At 36.2% G+C, this 21,555-nt stretch overlaps 1 protein-coding gene across 3 annotated transcripts; it reads right to left on the bottom strand.

The window, feature by feature from the left end:
- Positions 1–9,268: 9,268 nt before the first annotated feature.
- On the bottom strand, positions 9,269–17,050 carry drm (odd-skipped family member drumstick). 3 transcript variants are annotated; one of them, XM_017627069.1, is made up of 3 exons: positions 10,670–10,998; positions 10,233–10,491; positions 9,269–9,815 (listed from the first exon to the last, which is right to left on the bottom strand). In XM_017627069.1, exons 1-3 carry the CDS (start codon positions 10,770–10,772, stop codon positions 9,779–9,781), a joined length of 399 nt encoding a protein of 132 aa, XP_017482558.1. In that variant the 5' UTR covers positions 10,773–10,998; the 3' UTR covers positions 9,269–9,778. The 3 variants fall into 3 exon arrangements, with proteins under 3 accessions (XP_017482558.1, XP_017482559.1, XP_017482560.1); XM_017627070.1 differs by lacking the exons at positions 10,233–10,491; positions 10,670–10,998 and adding an exon at positions 15,550–17,050; XM_017627071.1 differs by lacking the exons at positions 9,269–9,815; positions 10,233–10,491 and adding an exon at positions 15,550–17,050 and having other exon boundaries at positions 10,550–11,023.
- Positions 17,051–21,555: the final 4,505 nt, after the last annotated feature.

Below are 21,555 nucleotides of genomic sequence, written 5' to 3'. Positions count from 1 at the left end.
ACTGTCCAATTCCACAATTCATTGTTGTATATTGTTGTAGTTTTAGTATTTTTTTTTTACTTTTCTTTCGATTGTAGTTTTTTTTGTGTTTTTTTTTTGGGCCACCGTAGAATGACCGAAATTCCAACGCGCTGCGTAACGCGACATTTTATGATTTGGTGGCACAAGCGGTACATGGCGCGCTAAAAATCAAATTGCACAGTGTTTTGTAAATAAACGAAAGTATGTTTTAAGGAAATAAGTATCAAAACGACAATACTCCAGATGTAAAGCTTAGTTTACAGCTTATAAAATGACAAGAAATATTTGCCGTTGCTGAAAATTTTCATGATGAAATAAATGTATAAAAAAGGAGCATAGGAGATAATTGATTTAAAAAAAAATTTTAGAAGAAAATTGCTTTTTTCATTTCTTGAGCGGTTCTTATATGAATTTTTGGCCTTTCTTGGGAGCTGGATGCTTTGCTTAAACGTGTAAAAAAACATGAATGTCCTCACAAAATCCCTGTAAACTGTCTATACGGACGATCTTACGGTGTGGTTCAATCTCCAGCGGTGACGGGAATTGGTCACTAAATTCGAGCCATGATAAAAATATAGTAAGGTAGAACCGCTGAGAGTCACTTTTAAAATTCTTGACGTTTCCAAACAATTTAATTTTTAAATTTACTCACAAACTCACACACACATTTTCATTTTCAATCTCAAGCAACAACAATTTCGAACAATTTCAATTTTTTATTTTCACTTTTATATGATTTTAAAATGTTGGCAAACTTCAAAAAAAAATCATGGCCGACAAAATGAGAGAACGGTTCTACCTTGCTATGTTTTTATCATGATTCGAGCGATTTCATTCTGATATGCATTTTCTGTGGGGTTTTCTGAAGTCGCAACTGACCGATGCCTTTTAAGTCAAGATAACCCAGGCAAACGCCCAAATTTTGGGGATGGTACCGCTGAGAGACATGGTCTTCATACTTCGCCGACCCAGATTAGTTACAAGCCTCTTAATCTTATGTGCCGTAATTTCGAGACACAAGAGTATCTCCGAACTGCAAATGGTTTATATGAGAAGCTCTTCATTGCAGAAAAACACTCGCGATTCACCTTTTTCTGCTGAGGGCTGGCTGCTAATAGAAAAACCTTTTTTTTTTGATCGGAGTCGTTGTTTGTCCCTTGGAGCGCACGTACTCCTCTAAACCACTGGAACGTGCTTGCCGTCTATCACAACATTATCGATTTGGTTTATCGGTTTTCGTTATGGAGACATCCATGAAGATTGATGGATCTTTTATTACTGAATATAGTACTACATACCACAATGTTTTGGGATACGCTGAAGTCGATCAGCCTCAGTCCGTTATCGGCCGTTTCGTGGGGGCTGCGTATTCCCAATAGTGACGCCAAAGATCCATCGCTTGCCCACCTTGTCATTGAAATCGCCAAGCACGATTTTGGCATCATGACGGTGGCAGCGCTCGTATGTATGCTCCAAGCGTTCATAGAAGGGATCCTTGGATGCATGCTCCTTCTCTTCCGTCGAGGCATCGGCTCAGATAAGCGATATGTTGAAGAAGCTCGCTTTGATGCGGATTGTGGCTAGACGTTCGGCCACCGGGGTGAAAGACAGTACTCGGCGACAGAGTCCCTCTCCCACCACAAATCTAACACCGAATTTGTGCTCCTTTGCTTGGCAACTGTAGTAGACTTCGCAAGCCTCCACGCTCACCCTTGCTCACGCTTGCTTTGCTCGTCCATCGCATTTCTTGAATGACGGTGATGTAAGCCTTTGTTTTCCCTAGGATATCAACCAACCGGGCATAATCACCTTCCTTATTCAAATCGTAGTCCTTTAAACTTTCATATAGCTGCAGCAATTCGAAAGCTTCACTCCGCTCGGAACGGCTTCACTCGGCTCGGGACTGCTTTCTGTGTGAACGTACCCGTACAGCCGATTATTAATTTTCCAGCGTTTCTTCGGCAAATGAAACCTAACCAAAAACTTTAAAAGCTAAATTGGGGTTGGGAGAATATCTGATTGAGAAGTCCGATTAACAACGTGAACGGATGTTAACCGCATATGTGGATAGAAAAATCAACGCATATTAAATGAATATCCGGATATTAAACGAATATCTGGATATGAACCGAATATCCGGTTGAAAAGAGAAAACGGTTATGCGGATTTTATCCATATACACGTATATCCGAAATGATAACCGAATATACGAGCAGCCTAACACCTAAACTAAATGACAAAAAAAAAAATTTGTTTTTGTCTATGATTTGTAACTAAGCGAACCACTGTTCACACCGTCAGTTATTAAGATTGTTGTAATTTTTTCTTACAGTTAGCAGCGTTGTGATGATGGTGTAAAAATATTGCAGTTATTCGACGCTTATCACCGCTTCCAATCTACCAATCCACTTAGGCCGCGTTGAAGCTGATGTTTTNTGGCGCTGAGGTGAATGTTTACCTGGTAATGCATAAGTTTATATGTTTTTGTTGTTGTTTTGGTTGTTGTTGTTATACTTAAGTGACAACTCTTTGGGTGCGACTGGCTGCTGCCGCTGCTGCTGCTGTAAAAGAGTAGCAATCATTGACCGACAGCTGATTCACATACAACTTTCCATGACGATTGCGCAAGTTTTGCAGAATCTGCGGCATTAGCAGTTATTGTGAATTTTTGTATATTTGCATTGATATGTAAATTAACATTTAAAGAGCTGTGTGAAGTACTTAATTCAAGCTCGTTAAAATCACTTGTCGACCACAAAACTGGCTGGCGTTTCATTCAGCTGACCAGATGACTTTACAACGGTGCAAATAATAAAATGATCGTAAATTGAAGTGAGCTGCGCGAATGATTGCGCTGATGCGATGCTAAATTAACCCAATTGATTTGGTAATTCAAAGAATTACCTATGACAAATCTGTAACAGCTTGGCGTAAGTGATAGCCATGATATATGTATGTATGTGTTAGGCATTCCAGCAGCAGTTTGTCACACAATCTTTGGCTACCGGTTGCTGAATCACACCAAAGCATTAGTAGGTCACACACTTAAAGCGCTCGGCGAGCGCGCGCTGATTAACTGCCTGGTAAAATCCAAGAGCAAAGCAGAAAAAGGCATTACTTAGTGGAAGAAGAAGAAGGTGAGGTTTATTAACCGCAGACCAGCCTTAAAATTGGCCTCGAAACGAACTACGCAACAGCAGCATCTGCATCAGCACCAGCACAGCCATGGATTTATGCGCGCCACTGATTGTGAGTCACAACAGCACAGCGTGCGCAGCAGGAAAGCGAATTCAAATGCGAGCGCATCGACGCACATTTAATTTGCAGGAGCATCCATCTATAAGTCGTTGGTTGGCAGGCAAGCGGGTCCAGCTCTATGCAAAGTGGGCGCCGCCACTGGATGCCAGCGAACGGATGTGCTGCAACCCACTGCTACGAAAAGCAACAGTCTGGCTGTTTGTCTGTCCGTTGTGTGTTTGCAAACAATTCCTCATAACGCACGCCGATTCTGAGCAGGACTCACACTGTGCACCCACAAGCTGGCAGGCTGGCAGGAAGATCGACAACTCAGCAGTGAAGAATATCCTTTAGCCAGACGGCAGCGGCGGGCGTCGCCAACTGCGCGCGAAAAGAGCATTTAGTTTAATTCCTTTGGACGGTTGCGTACAGGGCTATATTGCCACTGACTTACCGCATGCCACAACTGTGCGCAACAATAATATACATAATAACAAACGGCAACTGGCCACAAATCTCTGCCAGCCTAGCCTCTTTTCCAGCACTCAACTATCGGTTTTTTGACCAACAACGGCTATGGCTGTGCGTCGCAATTCATCTTCTCAGGGGGCGGCACTGCTGCTGCTGCCTGCCTGCATTGCGTCTATACACTTCACTTTGCCTTCTACGCTTCGCTGGAAAACCACACGTGCCAATTTAACCCAAATGCGGTATACGACCAAACATACACACACATCCATACATACAAACATACGAGTATGCAGCTACTAAAAACTATGATACCAGCTAACAGTGATTTCTTTGCCTTGGTGGCACTCGTATCTATCTACCTGGTTCAATGCGTCTTGAAAATGTTTGCTGTTTGTAACCGCAGGAGGGAGGAAATCTGCCGCCGAGGCGTTGGCATGTGGAGCATGCGCGCACGTCGTCACAATACGCCGAACGCACGGGTGGCGGCAAACCGTATACTCTACTTTCGACGGTATGAACTCGAGTATACACATGTCCAAGTATTCGTGCGTGTATGTGATTTTGTGTGCGCATGCGTATCGTTTGTTACAGCGCAATGCGCAAACGGTAGCCAAATTCATTCGTTTCGCATTTGGAAACTGCTTTATTACGTAGCCGATAGCTTTTTGTTGGCCCATTCCATGCGCACCAATTCACATGCACATACTTACATACATACATACGTACAAATTCCGATGCAAATTTACGCTCTTACTGGATAAAATTTGATATAGACTTCGACGCATTTTTGCGAAAGTGCGAATTGCCACTGTGGGTCCCAGGGGCTTGACTGAACCAACTGCGCGAACTAATCAATTCACACTTTCTATTTTACTGTTGGCAAGAATAAATTTAGCAGTGCGCAATTCACGATTTTCTTAGCAACATTAGGAGTTTTGAATGTCATTGGATTAACATTGATTATATTCGGTAAGACTGTGCCTTTACTGCAATCATACGTTTCACCAGATCTAAACACAAATGGGACTGTGATTCCCCTAAGGGAAGAGGTCTAATTTCTAGGCATAACCCTGGATAGGAAACTCGCCTGGAAGTCACAGCTCAACTCTATTATCAACAAAGCAACGAAATCGTTTTTTACCACTAAACAGTTCGTGGGCCCCTTAAAAATCCCGCGTTCGGGGAGAACTAGCCGCTATACAGGAGACAGCCCACGTCTTAATGAACACGCAATATGCCAGAATAAAAATCTCCATACTTTCGGACAGTCAATCTGTCTTCAATGCTCCAGATAGCCATTCGTTCTCATCAAACACCCTTATAGAGTGCACTCAATTATCCAGCCGCCCAAAGTAGGGTCGCCTTAATCCGGGTGAGTGGTCATACTATGCTGGTGGGGAATGCAAAAAAAAACCACATTTCGTGCCCGGAATCAACAAATCAGCTCTAAACAAGGATTTTATGCGTATTCATCTTATATGGCTAATCGTATTATCAAATTGCTACATTTGTGAAACTTAGTGCTATTTTCCATTTTTGTATATTTACCAAATTTAAAATTGACTTCGTGCACATTTCTGTCCAGAAAAAAAGTCCGGATCGCTTCGGGCACGAAGAAGAAGACATTTACATTTCTTTTTTTAATTTTATTTAATTACTCCTAAAATAACAGTTATTTCTGATTTTTATTTTGTAAATCCAAAATAACATTTACTTTTAATTTGTATCTAAATAATCTGCAAATAACATTTATTTTTAATTTTTATATTATATATCCTAGATAACAGTTATTGAAGACTTTTATTTATAAGTCAGTCAGTGGCTTTTATTTTTTAAATCAACAGTCGCTATGGCCGAGTTAGCAAAGCACTGGCGTGCCATTCGTGAGATCCGACGTTCCAATTCTCGGGCGGAGGAATTTTTGTATTGTTTTAGTTAAATTTTATTTCTTTATGTATTTATTATTATTTTATTTGATTTTTATACCCGTGCGCACTTGTGCACAAGGGTATTATAACTTTGTTCACATAACGGTTGTTTGTAACAGGCAAAACGAATCGAGATAGATATGGACAAATGTATACACAAATGATTAGAATGAAGAGAGAAATCGATTAAGCCATGTCCGTCTGTCCGTGTACACGATAACTCGAGCAAAAATTGAGATATCTTAACCAAATTTGGTATGTAGGTTGCCCTTTATCCAAGGTAGAATGGTATTGGTAAGGTAACGGTATTTTCAAAAAATGCAAAAACTGCGATAATTCAGTAAATATTAGATGGCAATTGTTGAAAACTAGGATGTGGAGGAGAAAATGGTAAATGGTAAAAAAAAAAATATTGTTATGCAATTTTTGGAAAATGGGCGTGACCCCGCCCACTTATGACGTAATGCTGTATCGCAGTAGCCGCTTTATCAATCCTTACCACACTCGGTACGACGCTTGAGTAGGGTCTAGCTAAGAAATCTGAAAGTTGATAATCTTTGAAATCGGGCGACAACCCATCTGCCATATAACGGAAACACGAAAACTGCGAAACTACAAAGGTGTACCTCGGTAACCACTTAATCGATTTGTACCTAACTAAGTTCAATTATATCATTAAGTGGAACTCTGAATATTACCGAAAACGTTGGAAATCGGGTAAACACCCCTAATTATCATGTAAAGGTAGTTCAGAGAAAGTTGAAACAACGATATTTAATACCGGCGCCGGGTATATAAAGATCGGTTTCGCCCGAATTAGTACTTCTTTACTTGTAATTTTTATATTTTTCTTTTATTTTGTTTTATTTTTTCTTAGTTTTTTATTTTTTTCCTTTTGTGTTTATTGTTGTTTAAAAAATCTTAATATTTTATTTCATTTATTTATTTTTCAGCAACTTATTGTGTTTTTCCTTTATTTAATTATTATTATTTTTTTCCTTTTTAATTTTACTCTTTTGTTGTTTAGAATTAATTGTTTTTTCTTTTTTATTTTATTTTTTTTTTATTTTAAACTAAATTTTCCTTTTGTTTTTAGATTTTATTGTTCTTAAAAGAAAACATTTTTTAAATTTCATTGATTATTATTATAAATTTTTTTTCTTTTTTAATTTTTCTTTTTTGTTGTTAGATTTAATTGTTTTTTTCTTTTAAAATAAATTTTCTTTTTGTTTTTAAGTTATATTGTTTTTAAAGAAAAATTTAATTTCATTTACTTCTGAGAAACTTTTATTTTTAATTAAAATTTTGCCTTTTTTATTTTTTCTTTTAATATTTAGATATCGTTTTTTTCTTTTTATTTAACAATTATTTTTTTAGGCTTTATTGTTTTTAAAAGAAAAACTTTTTTAATTGCATTTATTTTTTTATCTTATTTTAACTTTTTTTTTACATAAATTTTTCCCTTTTGTTTCTTATAATTTTTATTGCCCTTTAAGCAAAGCTGTCGAGAGAAAACTCCGGCCCCGTATTAAAAACTCGTCGGCCGCTTTACATAAATTGTATTAATTTAAAAGAATATGATCTTTGAATTTAATTTATAGAGTCAGAAACAATCAGCACGAATGGGAATATATTTATAATGAAAGCCTATAACGAAGGAGCAATTACATTTAAAAAAAAATTATAACAAGTTATGCTTATGATATTTCGAGCCCCGTAAAAAGCCTGGCCCCCTCAACGGGCCTGCCTGTACGACTACTATTCTTGGCCTATAAGAAGGGAGGACAAGGAGGACTCTTTCTAGACGTTTCAAATTAAACTAAGACTTTTTACTATACAAACCTTTTTTGCTTTTAAAAACAATTTTTTCATTGGCCAAACTTCTGCTCGATTGTGCTTCAATTACTAAATACTTACTACTCTTCCACAACATCGTCAATTAAAACAGCAATTTATTTTTATTTATTTTTTTTATTAATTAATGATATATTATTTATTAATTATATTTAATTAAGGAATTCATTCAACTGACAGTTTGCATTTAATTATCAATTAATTCAAAAACATTAAATATATATAATTAAATTTCTTTATTCGTATGTAATGTAATTGGTAGACCAATGTAATGCATAATAGTTATATGATTACAAACATACATAAGTAAAATAATACATAGCATAAATAAAGAAATTCAAATAAAAATGCAAATAATAGATAATAATAAATGTACGCAAAACATGTACAATCTTATTGCAACATTGGTAAGCATATTTGCGTTCACGTCACACAATTTCACTTTTCGCATTTTGCTTTTCATTTTTTTTTTTTTTTTTTTTTTTTTTTAGTTTTGTTTCTCCTGCATTTAACTTAATTATTGTTTATGCTTATGTGCGCATAATTGTATGTATGTATGTATGTTTATATTTTATCAATATTTTATTTCGTTACTATAATACTCGTTTATTCCACGAGATAAGTCTTAAAACGTGGAAACAATTCAAAAGAATCGCGTGGAATGCAGGACAAGTCGGCAAGTAGGAGGGCGCAAGCTAATACATACATACATATATTCAATAGTTATTACAATACATACATATATACATATATATGTACTATAGATATACATACATGTGTGTATGTATGCATATTTATATAATTATTATTTTTTACTCAAATAGTGCAAATTTTGTGTAATTTATTTTTTTTTGTAATTTTCAAGTTTTTATTTTGTATATTAAAAACTTAATGCGATAAACAGCGATAAAATACAATACTTTATTAAATTAATATTATGTTTTTGTTTTTCTTGAAAATTAGACACAAAATAAACAAACGCTTAAATATGTAATTAGGAAGAAAATAGATGCGCGCAAGCCGGCTCGTTTAACAAGAAAAGACAATTTTAGATAAATTTTAACAAAACATTATTTTTAAACGAACTTTAAAAAATTATTAAAAAAAAAAATTTTGAAGCGAAAAAAAAGTTTGAAATTTAGCGCAGTAGCAATAGTTTACATACAAATATACATATATAGTTGAAGGAACACCAGTGAGCGCCGGAGTACCTAAAGAACTGGATACGTGCTTTGTTGTAGACTCTCGCCTTTGAATTTGTTGGTTGCTACGGCTTTTTGAACACTACGAATAAATACTCGTACGAAGTAGACTCCGACACAACTGTGCTGTTGCTTGAAGACGCTGTTAAGCAGCACCTTTTGCGGTTTGCAAGCACTAAAAACGCAGATGCAGCATTTGCTTCACATTGTGGTTGGTGGTATATTGCGTGGGAGGGCTGTGGTGTGGGGGATTGTGATTATCGCTTGCTCACGGATGACGCATGCGCGCTGGTGGTTTGGTGGTTGGTATGTAGCAACTTTTTTACTCTCCTTTTCTCCTTTCTCGAGCTGAACTACATCGATTTGCTGGCTGCGCTGCTTCTTTTACTTCCTTGATCGCGCTTTTTTTTATTTTACTTGCGGCTATGGTGCGTGGCTTGATTTTGAAAAGCACAAAAAGTCAAAAGCTTAATTGCACTTTTTTTCGGCGGTGCACCAAGCATACGAGTAACTGGTCTGTTTGGCATCGCAATTGGGAAAGAAAAGGGTTTTTTGTTGCCTTAAAATCCCTTTTTGGCTTGCAGGTGTCAAGAAATTTTTTAGTGAAAGTTTTACGATTGTGAATCATTTTTAAGCTCTTCTATATTTTTGCATTTTACGCAGCTGCTATTTATCAGTTGGACATTGAGTGTGAAGCGTTTCTTAGTCGGCGTTTTCACGAATCAATTGCCTGAATGCAAGCACTGTTTTCTCTTTCTGTTTGGTGTGTTGCTATTAACTTTCACAAGCGTCAACTTTTATTGAATTCAAGTTTACGCGCTTCTTTACTCAATTTCTCAATGACGGTTTGGCGGTAACTGTACTCTTTCTCTCTCTCTCTCTACTCGCCGCCTTCGCCTACGAAAACTTAACGTGTTTGAAAGGGGGCTAAGGCGTTGGGATAGTTTTTTTTTTTAAATTAAGTTGCAGTTATTTTTTGTTTACTTTTAAAATTTTTATAAATACTTGCTGCTTCATTTTTTTTGCTTTTCAGCTTAGTCAATGTCTTTTTGTTTTTGCTTTATTTTAGTACATGCGTCCACAGGTATCCTGATGCATATTTCTAGGAAAATGCAAAATAAACAAAAACCAAATATTTTTCAATTTACTGATTTCAATTTAATTTTTCTGCTCATGAAATTGTGATTGATGCGAATTTTCAAGTGCATAGATTTGTGCATGCAATTTGAATTTTTTAGCGCATTCTAAGCAACCTTGCGTCTTGTATACAACAATCTGTGTACACAATGAAGGAGATGGAATGCAAATGCAAAATCGTGAGTGAGCTTTTTTTTTTATGTTAACGAGTATATACAGTTGCGTAATTGCGAATGAAGTGCCATATGTGTATGCATGTATGTATGTATGTTCATATATGTGTGTGTGTGCAATTATCAAAGAGTGCAAAATGTTTGGTGGAAATGTTTGTGCGCTTATACATACACCAATTGCTCCTTACCACTCACCACTCACCACTCACCCAAGAAATTGCGGTAAAGTTATAAGCGCTGCTTGCCATATACAAATATTTACAGGCTGCTGCCTCCTTTTGAATTGGTTGTACAAGTAAAAAAACATCCTTCCATATTTGAGTTGTGCTGTCAATAAACCCAAACACCAAATAATTTCTTTTAACCCTTTCACCACCATTGAGCACACAGTGAGCGCCAATGCAGGAAGATCGCTAAATGCAGTTCGTTCAATGCCATGCCATTCGCGCGAGTAGCGCAGCGTTTTATNTCAAGTAAAAAAACATCCTTCCATATTTGAGCTGTGCTGTCAATAAACCCAAACACCAAATAATTTCTTTTAACCCTTTCACCACCATTGACCACACAGTGAGCGCCAATGCAGGAAGATCGCTAAATGCAGTTCGTTCAATGCCATGCCATTCGCGCGAGTAGCGCAGCGTTTTATTACAGATTTTCAATTTCAATTTATCTATGTAAGTACCATTTTGCGGTATGTAATTGTTTGCTGTTGCCTTATGTAGGTATGTATGGATTTGTGCAAAGTGCATGTAGTAGATATGTATTTATTTATATGTAGGTATAGGAAAATTACTGTAGCGGTAAGAGTACGTAGGTGCGTGCGTGCGTGCGTGCGTGCAACATTTATGCTTTCATTTCATTGTCTTCGTTCGTGTAATATTTATTTTTGCTTTTGTTTTTCTCTTTTATTTATTTTTCATTAATTTAAGTGCATGAGAGGAGAAGTGCTTAAAATTGAGCTGGCGTTTTTGCTGTTTATCGCCATACACATTGACTACATCTACAAGTAGAAGTAATAGAAAAAAACGAAATTGAAGAGTGATATTTAGTAAAAGGCATAAAAAATCATTTTATACAAAACAAAAATTTTTTTAAAGCGATCGAAACTAAATAACTCAAGTTAGGTGATTAAGAAAGCTAGCCAGCTAGCAAGCAAAACTGCAATCAGTTATTGTATAAAGTAAGTACATATAATTAAAAAAAAAAAAAATATTTTTGATGCAGAAATGTTCCTAGAGCATCTAGATGCATTTCTGCATCAAAATTCAAATTTTGAAAAAAAAAATCGCTTAAATCTTTTTGGTGGCTAGCGCTGGATATGTAGATCATAAAAATACCCATACTTGAGTTATATAGCTTCATACAAGTACATACTAAATATGCTTTTAAAATATAAATATATATATATATACTATTATGTAATCAAAGAAATATAAATAATACAATTTAAACCAAAACACCTCATATACATACATAGATATACTAAATATACTGCATATATAATAGATAAAAAATATGTATGTACTTTGTTTGAAAATCAAAAAAAAAGTCCAAAAAATTTCAGCTCAGAAAGTCAATATGCAAACGAAGTACTTGCAATATAGGTAATATTTGAAAAGACAAATTTTTCTCGATTACATCCGCACTCTTATAGCTGTCATTTAAACCTGAAAAATCAGGTTAAGTTAAGTAATACCTTGCAAGTTTTATGTATATCTGAATACTATTAAATCGGTCATTTGACAAACAGAGATAGCGCCCGAATAGAGCTTTGAATATCGGAGAGAGCTTTTACTCTGAGCATTTTTTCTATCAGCGATGGGCAGAGAGAGCTTTATTCTGCATGCGCTTATAAAAAAAAAATGTATAGAAAGCTTAAAAGAGCTTTGCCCGCGGGCAAGGCAGTGCCCAGCAATGGTTTATATACAATGTATAGAAAACTTTAAAATGCTACTTCCGCAGGATATAATTTGTTAGAGATTGTTATAGTATTTATCTAAAGAAAACTCTACAAGCTCCTTCCGCGGGATGTTTCGATTGAGACTGATATAAAATCTATAGAAAGCTTTCAAAAGCTCCTCCCACGGAATATGCTTTGGGCGTGACTAATATGAAATCTATATAAGGCTTTAAAAGAGCGTTTCCCTGTGTCAAAAAGTAGGTTAACTTATGTTAGGTTATTAAAGTTAAAGCAAAGGGCTAAATAAAAGATCATTTGTTATGCTATTAAGAATAAAATACATAGAAAGCTTTAAACAGCTTTTCTCGGGTATAAGTTTTGATCCTGACTGACTTAAACGTTAAGCTCGCAAAAGCTGGTCAGCTAAGTAACAGATGTTGCAATGAAGTATTGGCGTAAGGTGATTTTGAGCATTGCTATATGAATTTCAATCAGACAATGACCAGTGCGAATTCTCGCTAGTAACGATAAATCTGGTTTGTTTCGTCTGAAAAGCTCCCTTCCTTAACCGAACATTTCATCAGGGATCGTCTGGCTATTAGAATGCGTATATGGATATATATTTGCAAATAAATTTAAATGCACTGCTTCCTTAAAGCGACTACAACCAATTGAAAAACACTCCAGTTATCAGGATCCTAAATATAAGGCTGATGGAAAGTTCCTTGCAGAAAACACCCCCATCGAACTTTCCATTCAACTTCGATCCATCAGTGGTTTCACAGAGCCAATAAACCACCACAGGCGACAGGCCGCTGCGTTTGCCCTTCTATACATAGCACTGTTATGATTTCGACGCATTGTTTACCCTTTCCTCGAGCTCAAACACAGATACCTCACCATGTCAGAGAGGGTTAGCGGTAAATTGTCCATTGTAAAATGTTAATTACCCCGAGCGGCAGGTACTGGATAAAAAAAAATTGGTTTCCATAGGCGAGAAGCTATTTTACCTGGATCAAATACCCGATGGGAGTTTTGCCAAATACCCAATTCTCAAAACCATATAAATTTGTGAAACAAAGAGAAAAAAATTCATTCTCATTTGCAATATCCCAGAGTGCCGCACTACAGCCCTCTAGTAAAGAAACTTCGATGCAGGAGAATTGACCTTTCATTTATACTCATGTAGAGTAGTGGGCAGATGAATTTTCTCAGAAGTTATATCTATGTACATTAGACTGTATCACCAAAAAAATTTGAAGTTTTCCGCCGGGATTACAAAATTTATTATATTTTAAGACTTCCACCAAAATATTTCGGGAAAATATTAACATTGCCTGAGCTGGACCGATTTGAAAATACAGTATCATTTTTTATGGGGTGTGATGCAGTCTAATGTATGTACATATGTATGTAACTAGTCATCTTTATCAAAAATTCTTTCAGCTTCAGGAAGTGCTGCCTTTTAGCGCCTCTAGAAATTGAATGAGCGTTAAACAGTATAAAACCAGAAGCCCTGAGAGGGTTTGGCGGGGGCAATAATAATGCTGTGATGGAGTTGATATGGTAAATACTTAAGGACAGAGTGGTTACGACGACCCCGCCCAGCCAACAGAAAAACGTAAATTTTTCCGACTGTGCGGTCTCGTACAGTTTTCGTATCCGGAAACATACCGAAAATGACAACAATTTTCGTTTATTTTCGTATCCAAAAAACGTTCAAAACCAGTGCGGTTTTCGTACCCGAAACCGACTTCAAATGTTATTCATTTTCATATCCGGAAAGTAAGTTTATAATAATTTTATTTTATTTTTTTTGAAAGCAGGAATGCCGTCAGGGTTAGAATGCCATCAGGCGCTTTCTTATTTTTTTCCAACTATGAAAAAGCATCTGTGAAGTGCAGAAGAAAGCGTATTGAACGAAAGACAGCCAAAAATGCATACGTTTCACAACCATTTTCGATACTTTTCTGTACATACTACGTTTCTGCCGTAAACAGGCAATTGAAAAACCGATCCAAAACAACACTCTCAACTCCAAGTTGACACTTCTTAACGAGTCCCGAAGTTGGTTACGGCCCCTTGGCTGGGAATTTTTTGCGGACGTACATTGAGGAAATACAAAAATGTATGTGTAACTAGTAAAATTTTCAGGTGTTCCACTTTAGTCCAAAATGTGTACAAATGTCTCGTTGTCTATCTACTTAAAACTTGTCATCATTTTCTAAGAAGCAACGGCCGATTTAAAACAGCAAGCCAGAAACAAACAAAAGACTGAATTTTTTCGGTGAAAAGTATAAGACTACGCGGAAGAAAAGGCTTTTACTTTTATCTATTTGAACATTCAAATACATACATACATATGCCTATGTTTATACAATTGTGCATGCGTATGTATGTATGTATGTAAAGCATACAAATGATAAATATAAAGTAGTCGCTTCAAAATCTTTTGGCTAAGTACATAGATTTCAATAGAAAATTACTATTTGCACAGATTTTATGTAGGCACAAACTTAGGAGAATTTCATAAATTCACAGCTCAAAATCACTATTTAGGTTGTCAAATAAGAATCACAGTAAATTTTTAGAAGGAAACTTATGGAACGCGACTTGGCACTTGCTTGATTGCTATCTACTTATATTTACTTTTCAGCAAGTAAATTTTCACACGACATTTTTCTGTATAAATTTCGCACTTTTCTACATACTTACATACATACATATGCATTTAAGTGCATACATACATATGTATGTATTTATAAGACGTCAAGCAAAAGTCCACATACATATTTGTGTTAACACTAAAGTTTTGCTGTACGGCTTGTATTTATGTATATTTAGAAGCTGTGAAAAATTATTGCTTTGTCTTTCAAACGACCTTAAAAAAGTGGAGTTGAGAATTAGAGCATATCGACGACGGCACTTTGGCAAAACCACCTTTCAGAAATCACTATAGAAATAAATTCACATTTGGCCTCAAAATATGTACATACTATGTTTCATTATATTTTATTCTTAATTGACTATAAAGTAATCTTAATATTCAGTTCAAAAATTTTTCAAACAAAAATTTTTGTTATTAACAAAGAGTTGATTTCTCGTTCCTGTAAAGTGCTGATCTCTAAGATACGCGATTTGCCAAAGTACCGCCGATACTTACAATTAGCTTGCCTTATTTGACTTTTTAAAAATTAAAAAAAAAAACGGTGATTGTGCTTAAAGCGCTGTATGCAGTTCTTAAGAAAAATCACAAGAAATATTTTTTATTATAACTGTTGCTTGAAAAAGTACGCTGCGGTTGCTGTAAATTTTCTGAAGATTTTATTTTCATTTGATATAGAAATTTTTCATTTTTCTTGAGGGCTGCAGACAGCTTTTCAAGCTGAATTTTTTTTACATAGCACAATCATAGTTCTGTCATTACATTTCTAGTGTCTTTTTTTTAAGTACGAAACGCTTGCTTATTGACTTTATTACGCTGAAGAAATATTTTGACATAGGTACTTATTTTTATAAGAACTTCTGGTTGCTTTATTCAAATTTTTAATTTTTTTTTTAATTATAGAACTTGAAAATTTTGGATTTTAAATTTTAAATTTTTATTTTTTTTTTTGTCCACTCACCTGTGTTGACGCAGGTTGTCGCGTTGCTTGAAATATTTGCCGCAAACCTCGCAGGAATACGTTATCTCGGGCGATTTGTGGGTGCGTTCGTGTATCATCAGATTGTAGGGCTTTGTAAAACGCCGCTGGCAATATTTGCAAATAAACTCACACTTTGGACGCATCTTGCGACGGAAATCCGACCGGCAGTCATCGTTGTCGATTCTCATTACGGCGAACATTTTGTCGTTGCTTAGGGCTTTGCCTCTGTCGGTGCTGCTGCTGGGTTGTTAGTGTATTGGTGAGGTGACAGCGCAGCGCGTCAATAAATATTAAAAAAAAAATGTGTATAGTATGCACTTGCGCTTGTGGCTGTATAAGTGCGCTACACTTAGGTATTTGTGCACTCGTCAGCTAATTACTGATTAGGCGAACCTTACGCTCGCGCTCCCAAATGGAATTTGTAAGTACGTTTGTTTGTTTTTCGCCCGCTACTGCAATTATCGTATGCTCGTTGGGCGGCAAGCGCGGCCAATTTGAGGTTCTACTACTCGCTGGAGCGCAAGAATTTCTAAGTAGGAGAACTTAGTGAAAATGCGCGACGTACGGCATGTGATGTGCGGCTGTACAGCGCACAAATCAACTAACTGACAAGCGCGCGCGGCGTACTGCTTTTTGAGTGCGCGTCGTCAAAATTACGAGCGTATTAGTTATCACTGCGCTCAGTTATTTACTACTGCGATGGTGGCGTAGCGCACACGCTAATGGTGGTGGTTGCACTGTGGGTGATGTGGGGGCAGCAATGTGAAGCGTTGGTATTTGTGCTGCTGCTGCTGCGCGCGTATTGGTGCTACTTCTCAATAGTTGTTGTGTGTAACGGCGTAATTGCGGGCGATAACGGTTTATACTCGTAACTGTCAGCACACACGTTTACTGCTACTCACGCGCGCGCTCTAACTCACGTATCGTACTGTGGGCGGACTGTGGGGCAGCGGCGCTGATAATGAATGAGGAATTGAGAACGGAGAATGATTTGAGTTGAAGGCGTATGTCAAAGTGGTGGTGGTGTTGGTGGCGGCGAAATGATTTAAATCGCTTCGCTTTGACACTTTATTTCTTTGCGTACTCAATTCGTACTTGTTGTTGTTGTTGGTTGTTTTTGTTTGTTTATTCGCTTTTCTTTGCTATTACTGTTTTAGTAGTCGTTGACACTATGTATTTTTGTTGCTACTTTTTTATGATGTACGTTGTCGTTAATATTTGTTGCCGCCGCGTTATTATTAGTGTTTTTCTCTGTTTGTTTTATTTTTTATTTTTTTTTTGTATTTTTTGTTAGTCTTTCACATTCGCTATCGTTGTTTAACAAATTGTTGACTTTATTGTTGTAGTTGTTGCTGTCGTTGTAACTACCACACATGCAGTTCACTGTTGCGTCTATGTATGTATGTAGGTGTGTGCGCTTTATGTGGGCGTATTGGTTGGCGCTGGTGGTGGGTTAATTCTTTTATGACGGAAATCTACAAAGAAACGAAAATACAATAAAGCAAACGAATATGGAAAATAGTAGTAAAAAATGAAATGGTAGATATTAAACTGCGCTATCAATAAAAATGGAACACAACAAAGAAATTGGCAACGCCTTCCACTTTGCGGTACAGAACAAAAATAAACACACACACACAAAAATATAAAAATGTACCGCACAGTTGATAGCTGGGTTGCAAATCATATACATACATACACATATACATATGTAGTTACATAGAAGCGTCGCCACCTAAAAACCCCCATTCCACGGCCTAGGTAGCGGTTTAACGAGCCGACCAACATTCGTCCTCTTCGCGCAGTGAAATATCATCGAGAGAATAATTTGTATCTGGCATCTGGCGACTTTTTACCCCAACAACTCAGAGTTTCCTAAATCAAATTCTACGTTTGAATGCAAAAAACTACTCAGAGACCTTCTCCCTGAACCAATCCCAAATGCTGCGAGAAAGAACAATAGCGTATTACCAAATAGTCAAAGCAAAAAAAATATCTTTTGAGATTCCTCGTCTTACTGCACGAATACCAGAGCTTGCTTAGCCTTCACGAGGCCCAACCGTCCAGGAATGAACCGCATGAGGACACAGGGTCTCCAGCAGCTCCATATCCGCTGAAAAGGATTCAATGGCGCCTTTTCTTGCCAGGTTATCAACCACGCCGTTTCTCGCGATGTCACTGTACCCCGGCACCCAAATGAGCCTGATTGGAAAATACTCCAACGCGATTGATAGAGGCCAAACATTCCCTTACCAGTTTCGAGCGCACCATCATAGCGTTTGGGGCCCTGATGGCCGCCTGGCTATCAGCGTATATGCTAATCTGCCTAACTGACGTCACATTCTTTAGCAGTGAGTACACTTCTTCCTTGATAGCAGCTATTTCCGCCTGAAGGACACTGCAGAAGTCCGGAAGCCTGAACATAATTTTGATGGAGAGCTCCCGGCAAAGACAACTCCAACTCGCTCTGGAGAAAAACCGGTTTCGGCGCTGTGCCATCTTCGAACGAAAAATGACGCTGAATACAATACATAATACTCCCCTACCCTGTCGGAAACACAAAAAACCAAAATGATATTTTTGTTTTTCCTAGTTCGATGGGAGTCTTTTTGCGTTTCTCAAAGATATTTTTTAGGAGAAAATGCCATATTACATTCTGTTATTCAATTTGGAGCAATTTGCGAAGATCACGGTCTCATCATCGCTTACAACGTTATTAACTTCCCAGTCACTTCTGTCGGGAAAATGGTTTTCGAAGTTTCGGTCAAAGTCCACTGCCATGATCTGATAATCGCAACTCCTTTCCTATGATTTCCAGATGATTTTAAATAAGAAGAAAAGGTTCAGTTTTAGATGGATTAACCCACAGGCCGCTAAGTGAGGTTTTTATTACTTTTGACTGTCGAGGTGAACTTTCCTAAGTCAACATTAATGGCTTTAGATCGGTTGTGATGGGCACTACCTTTCCCGCGGGCAAAGCTCTTTTAAGCTTTCTATACATTTTGTATAGGCGCATGCAAAGAAAAAGCTCTCTCTGCGCATCTAAAGTTTAGAAGCTGAGCGAAACAGAAATTCATTAAGCAGAGGTTTCTTAACAGGGGACAGATCAAAACCCTTCCAGAGGGGAACTTAGTTGTAATTGTTTTCCTTACTTCTATCGAAAAAGGGCAATTGATAGTTCTTGAACTCGATATATTTTCAATCCAAAGAATAAGAAATGGATTTCATTAACATTATTAAAGACGCCTTAGAGAAATGCTGCCGCCGCAAAAACTCTATGGCATAGAGCGTTTGTGAGATATTCCCAACAACTGCGTGCAAGGCTGTCGTCTCCACCGATCTACCTTTGCGGTAAGCATTTTGAGCTTAGCTTAAATATTCGGAAGTAAGGCCACGCGGGATCTGTAAACTAAAGAGCCACATCTGTCAATTTGAGAGAGATTGGTAGCTCGAAATTTTAATTTATTATTAAAGTATTCGTCGTTATGTAAATTGCTAGATATTCTGAACTCCAGCGTAGCACCAGCGCATTGCATACATTCATGTTAACGGATTCAGCAGCTGTTACTTACTACCTAACAGCTAGCAATCAAAGTAATAAATCTTTGCATGTTAGATACAGTCATAAACCATAAAAAAGAAACAACAGTAACATACAAAACCCCCAAAACAGAGTTCGCTATCGAAATTTAAGTTATGACACTTAAAATTCATTAAACCCCAAAATATGTAGATTTGTGTCTCCGATATGAGTCGTTTTTCCCCCAACATATTCGCAAATACATATGTAGTATATTAATATATGAATGTATGTATGTACATATGCACATGAATCATAAAAAAAACTAGCATTCAATTAGTACGCGTATGGATCTATTTGGTAACTTATGTTCAAGTATGTATGTATGTGTTAGCTGCCACTTATTTGGTGGTTATAATGAGTCAACATTGACGCACGTATGGAAAAGTAGTGTGATATATGCTCACTTACATATAAGTATAGTTAGTATGTATTATCATTTGGCATATGGCCTTACAAATTTACTTGCTTTTGTGGTTTATTAGTCAGCGTAGATTGGCAAGAGTAAAAGTTGCGAACATCTGCATGATCCAACTTTAACTTGGACGGTGAATCATTTGTGGGAAAACTTTTACTTTTACCAACTTTAGCGACTACAAGCCATGACTTACGCCATGTAAGATATATGTAAGTGGATAGATATGTAGGTACTCTCTTTCAATGCCGAAAAAATGTCATCAGTCAAGTTTTGCAACCATATTTAACATAACATAAAAAAAAAATTAAAAAATATTTAGGTATTTGGCGCTTGCAATTTCGCAAAGTTTTTGGCCGAGCTTCTCCTCCAATAAGTCTCTATGTACGCTAGGGCCGGTCAATTTTTTATTTTTTTTTTGGACTATGCGCGTATAGCCTGGCAGGAATCATTCGGAGTTTGCCAAATTTCGAAAATAGGTTTCTAAGAAAATGTGAATATGTTCTCTGTTGGGAATTTTAAGAAAAAGATAAGTGCAGAAATGGATTCCTAAAACCAAAAAACCCCTTATAGCAGGTTTTTATATAAAATTTAAGGACATTTCTACGACACTCCAGCAAAATGCTAAAAAACATATTTTCGCGATTTGGCAAACTCTAAATTGATTTTAGACCCAGGGTTTCTTCAGCACGTTTGCTTAGAATTACACGTAGAATCCTTCTGTGCTATACGCGCCTAGCCGAAAAAGTCTCACATACAAATTGACCCGTCCTAATGTACACCTTTTTCAAAGTTTAAAATCAATCAATTTAATAACAAGTTAACGAAACATTTTGATATAGATATCAAACGAGAGAGGTTTGGGAAAGCAGAATTTCGTCAATATCTTTCCAGAGGGTTGCCAACTTTTCACAAAGTTAAAATCAATTTAATTAACAAGTTAACGAAATATTTTTATAAGGATATCAAACGAGAAAGCTGTGTCTATTTTCAAAATATTTTTGCCGCCATCAGCGTTAAAATTTATATGCATACGGCCCAAAGTTTTTTTGTTTTAATTACATCAAATTAACAATTACCTATATATGTTTTGCTTTTTAAACAATAACAAATAAATAAAAGTAAATTAAATCAAAAAAAAGAAAAAATTAAAATAAAGCAAAGACAAATAAAAAATATTTTTAAAAATTAAATGAAATAAAACATTTTTTGTTTAAGGAAATATAAAAAGTAACCGAAAATAACATTAAAAACAGACAAAAAAGTAAATAAAGATCCTTTAAATTAACTGGAACAAAACAATATATATTTCTTATTAAAACAAAAAAAAAGCTAAAACAAAAAAGGGAATTAAAAAATATGTACATAATTAAGAAAAGAAAAAAATACGTTTATAAATATTTAATATAATTTACAAATGTAAACCAAATAAGTTTCTAAAAGTTAAATTGAATTAAAAAAGAAAATTTTCTTTTAAGACGATGAAATCTAATAAATAAAAGAAAATTTTATAAAAAAAAAAAGAATAAAGAGTATAACTAGTAAAAAAATCGGTAACCGAGGTTTCCAGTCCGGATCTCTGCATTGGTACGCCAGTGCTTTGCTCACCCGGTCATTGCGACTGTTGGAGCGACGCGATCTAAATTATATACATATAACACTGTACAGCACTCGGCTGGGTATTGGACCAAACCAACTTTTTTTCAGAGACTGAGTCATACGTAAAAAAAAAGTAATTTCTCCATTTTTCGAAATTAGCCTCCGAAATCGAGATATAGGCCTTCGAAGTTCGAAATTAGACCTTTGGTAAATTTTTTTTTTAATTATTGCATGTAAAAAGCAAAAAAAGGAAAAAATACAGACGCCTTTTGCTATCATTTATATGGTATATAAATTTTTTCGTGAAAACTTATATTACAGGAAAATTAAAAACTTAATATTTCAGAAAATTTTTAACTGATTTTTAAACAATTCAATTGTCAATTTAAAT

Source organism: Rhagoletis zephyria, unplaced genomic scaffold (genome assembly GCF_001687245.7).
Source record: "Rhagoletis zephyria isolate East Lansing unplaced genomic scaffold, Rhagoletis_zephyria_1.1 Rzeph_scaffold_05023, whole genome shotgun sequence".
In the NCBI taxonomy this organism is placed as follows: Eukaryota; Metazoa; Arthropoda; class Insecta; order Diptera; family Tephritidae; genus Rhagoletis; species Rhagoletis zephyria.
Note: the sequence above shows the minus strand (reverse complement) of the source record. Positions and strands in the feature narration are given on the sequence as shown.

Bases quoted from the DNA above. Each gene is read 5' to 3' on its own strand.
- drm (XM_017627069.1), bottom strand. From the start codon at position 10,772: ATGCACTTTGCACAAATCCATACATACCTACATAAGGCAACAGCAAAC. The intron at 9,816-10,232 runs GTGAGTGGTGAG...GCATTTTCCTAG, and splicing joins ACTTTACCGCAATTTCTTGG to AAATATGCATCAGGATACCT.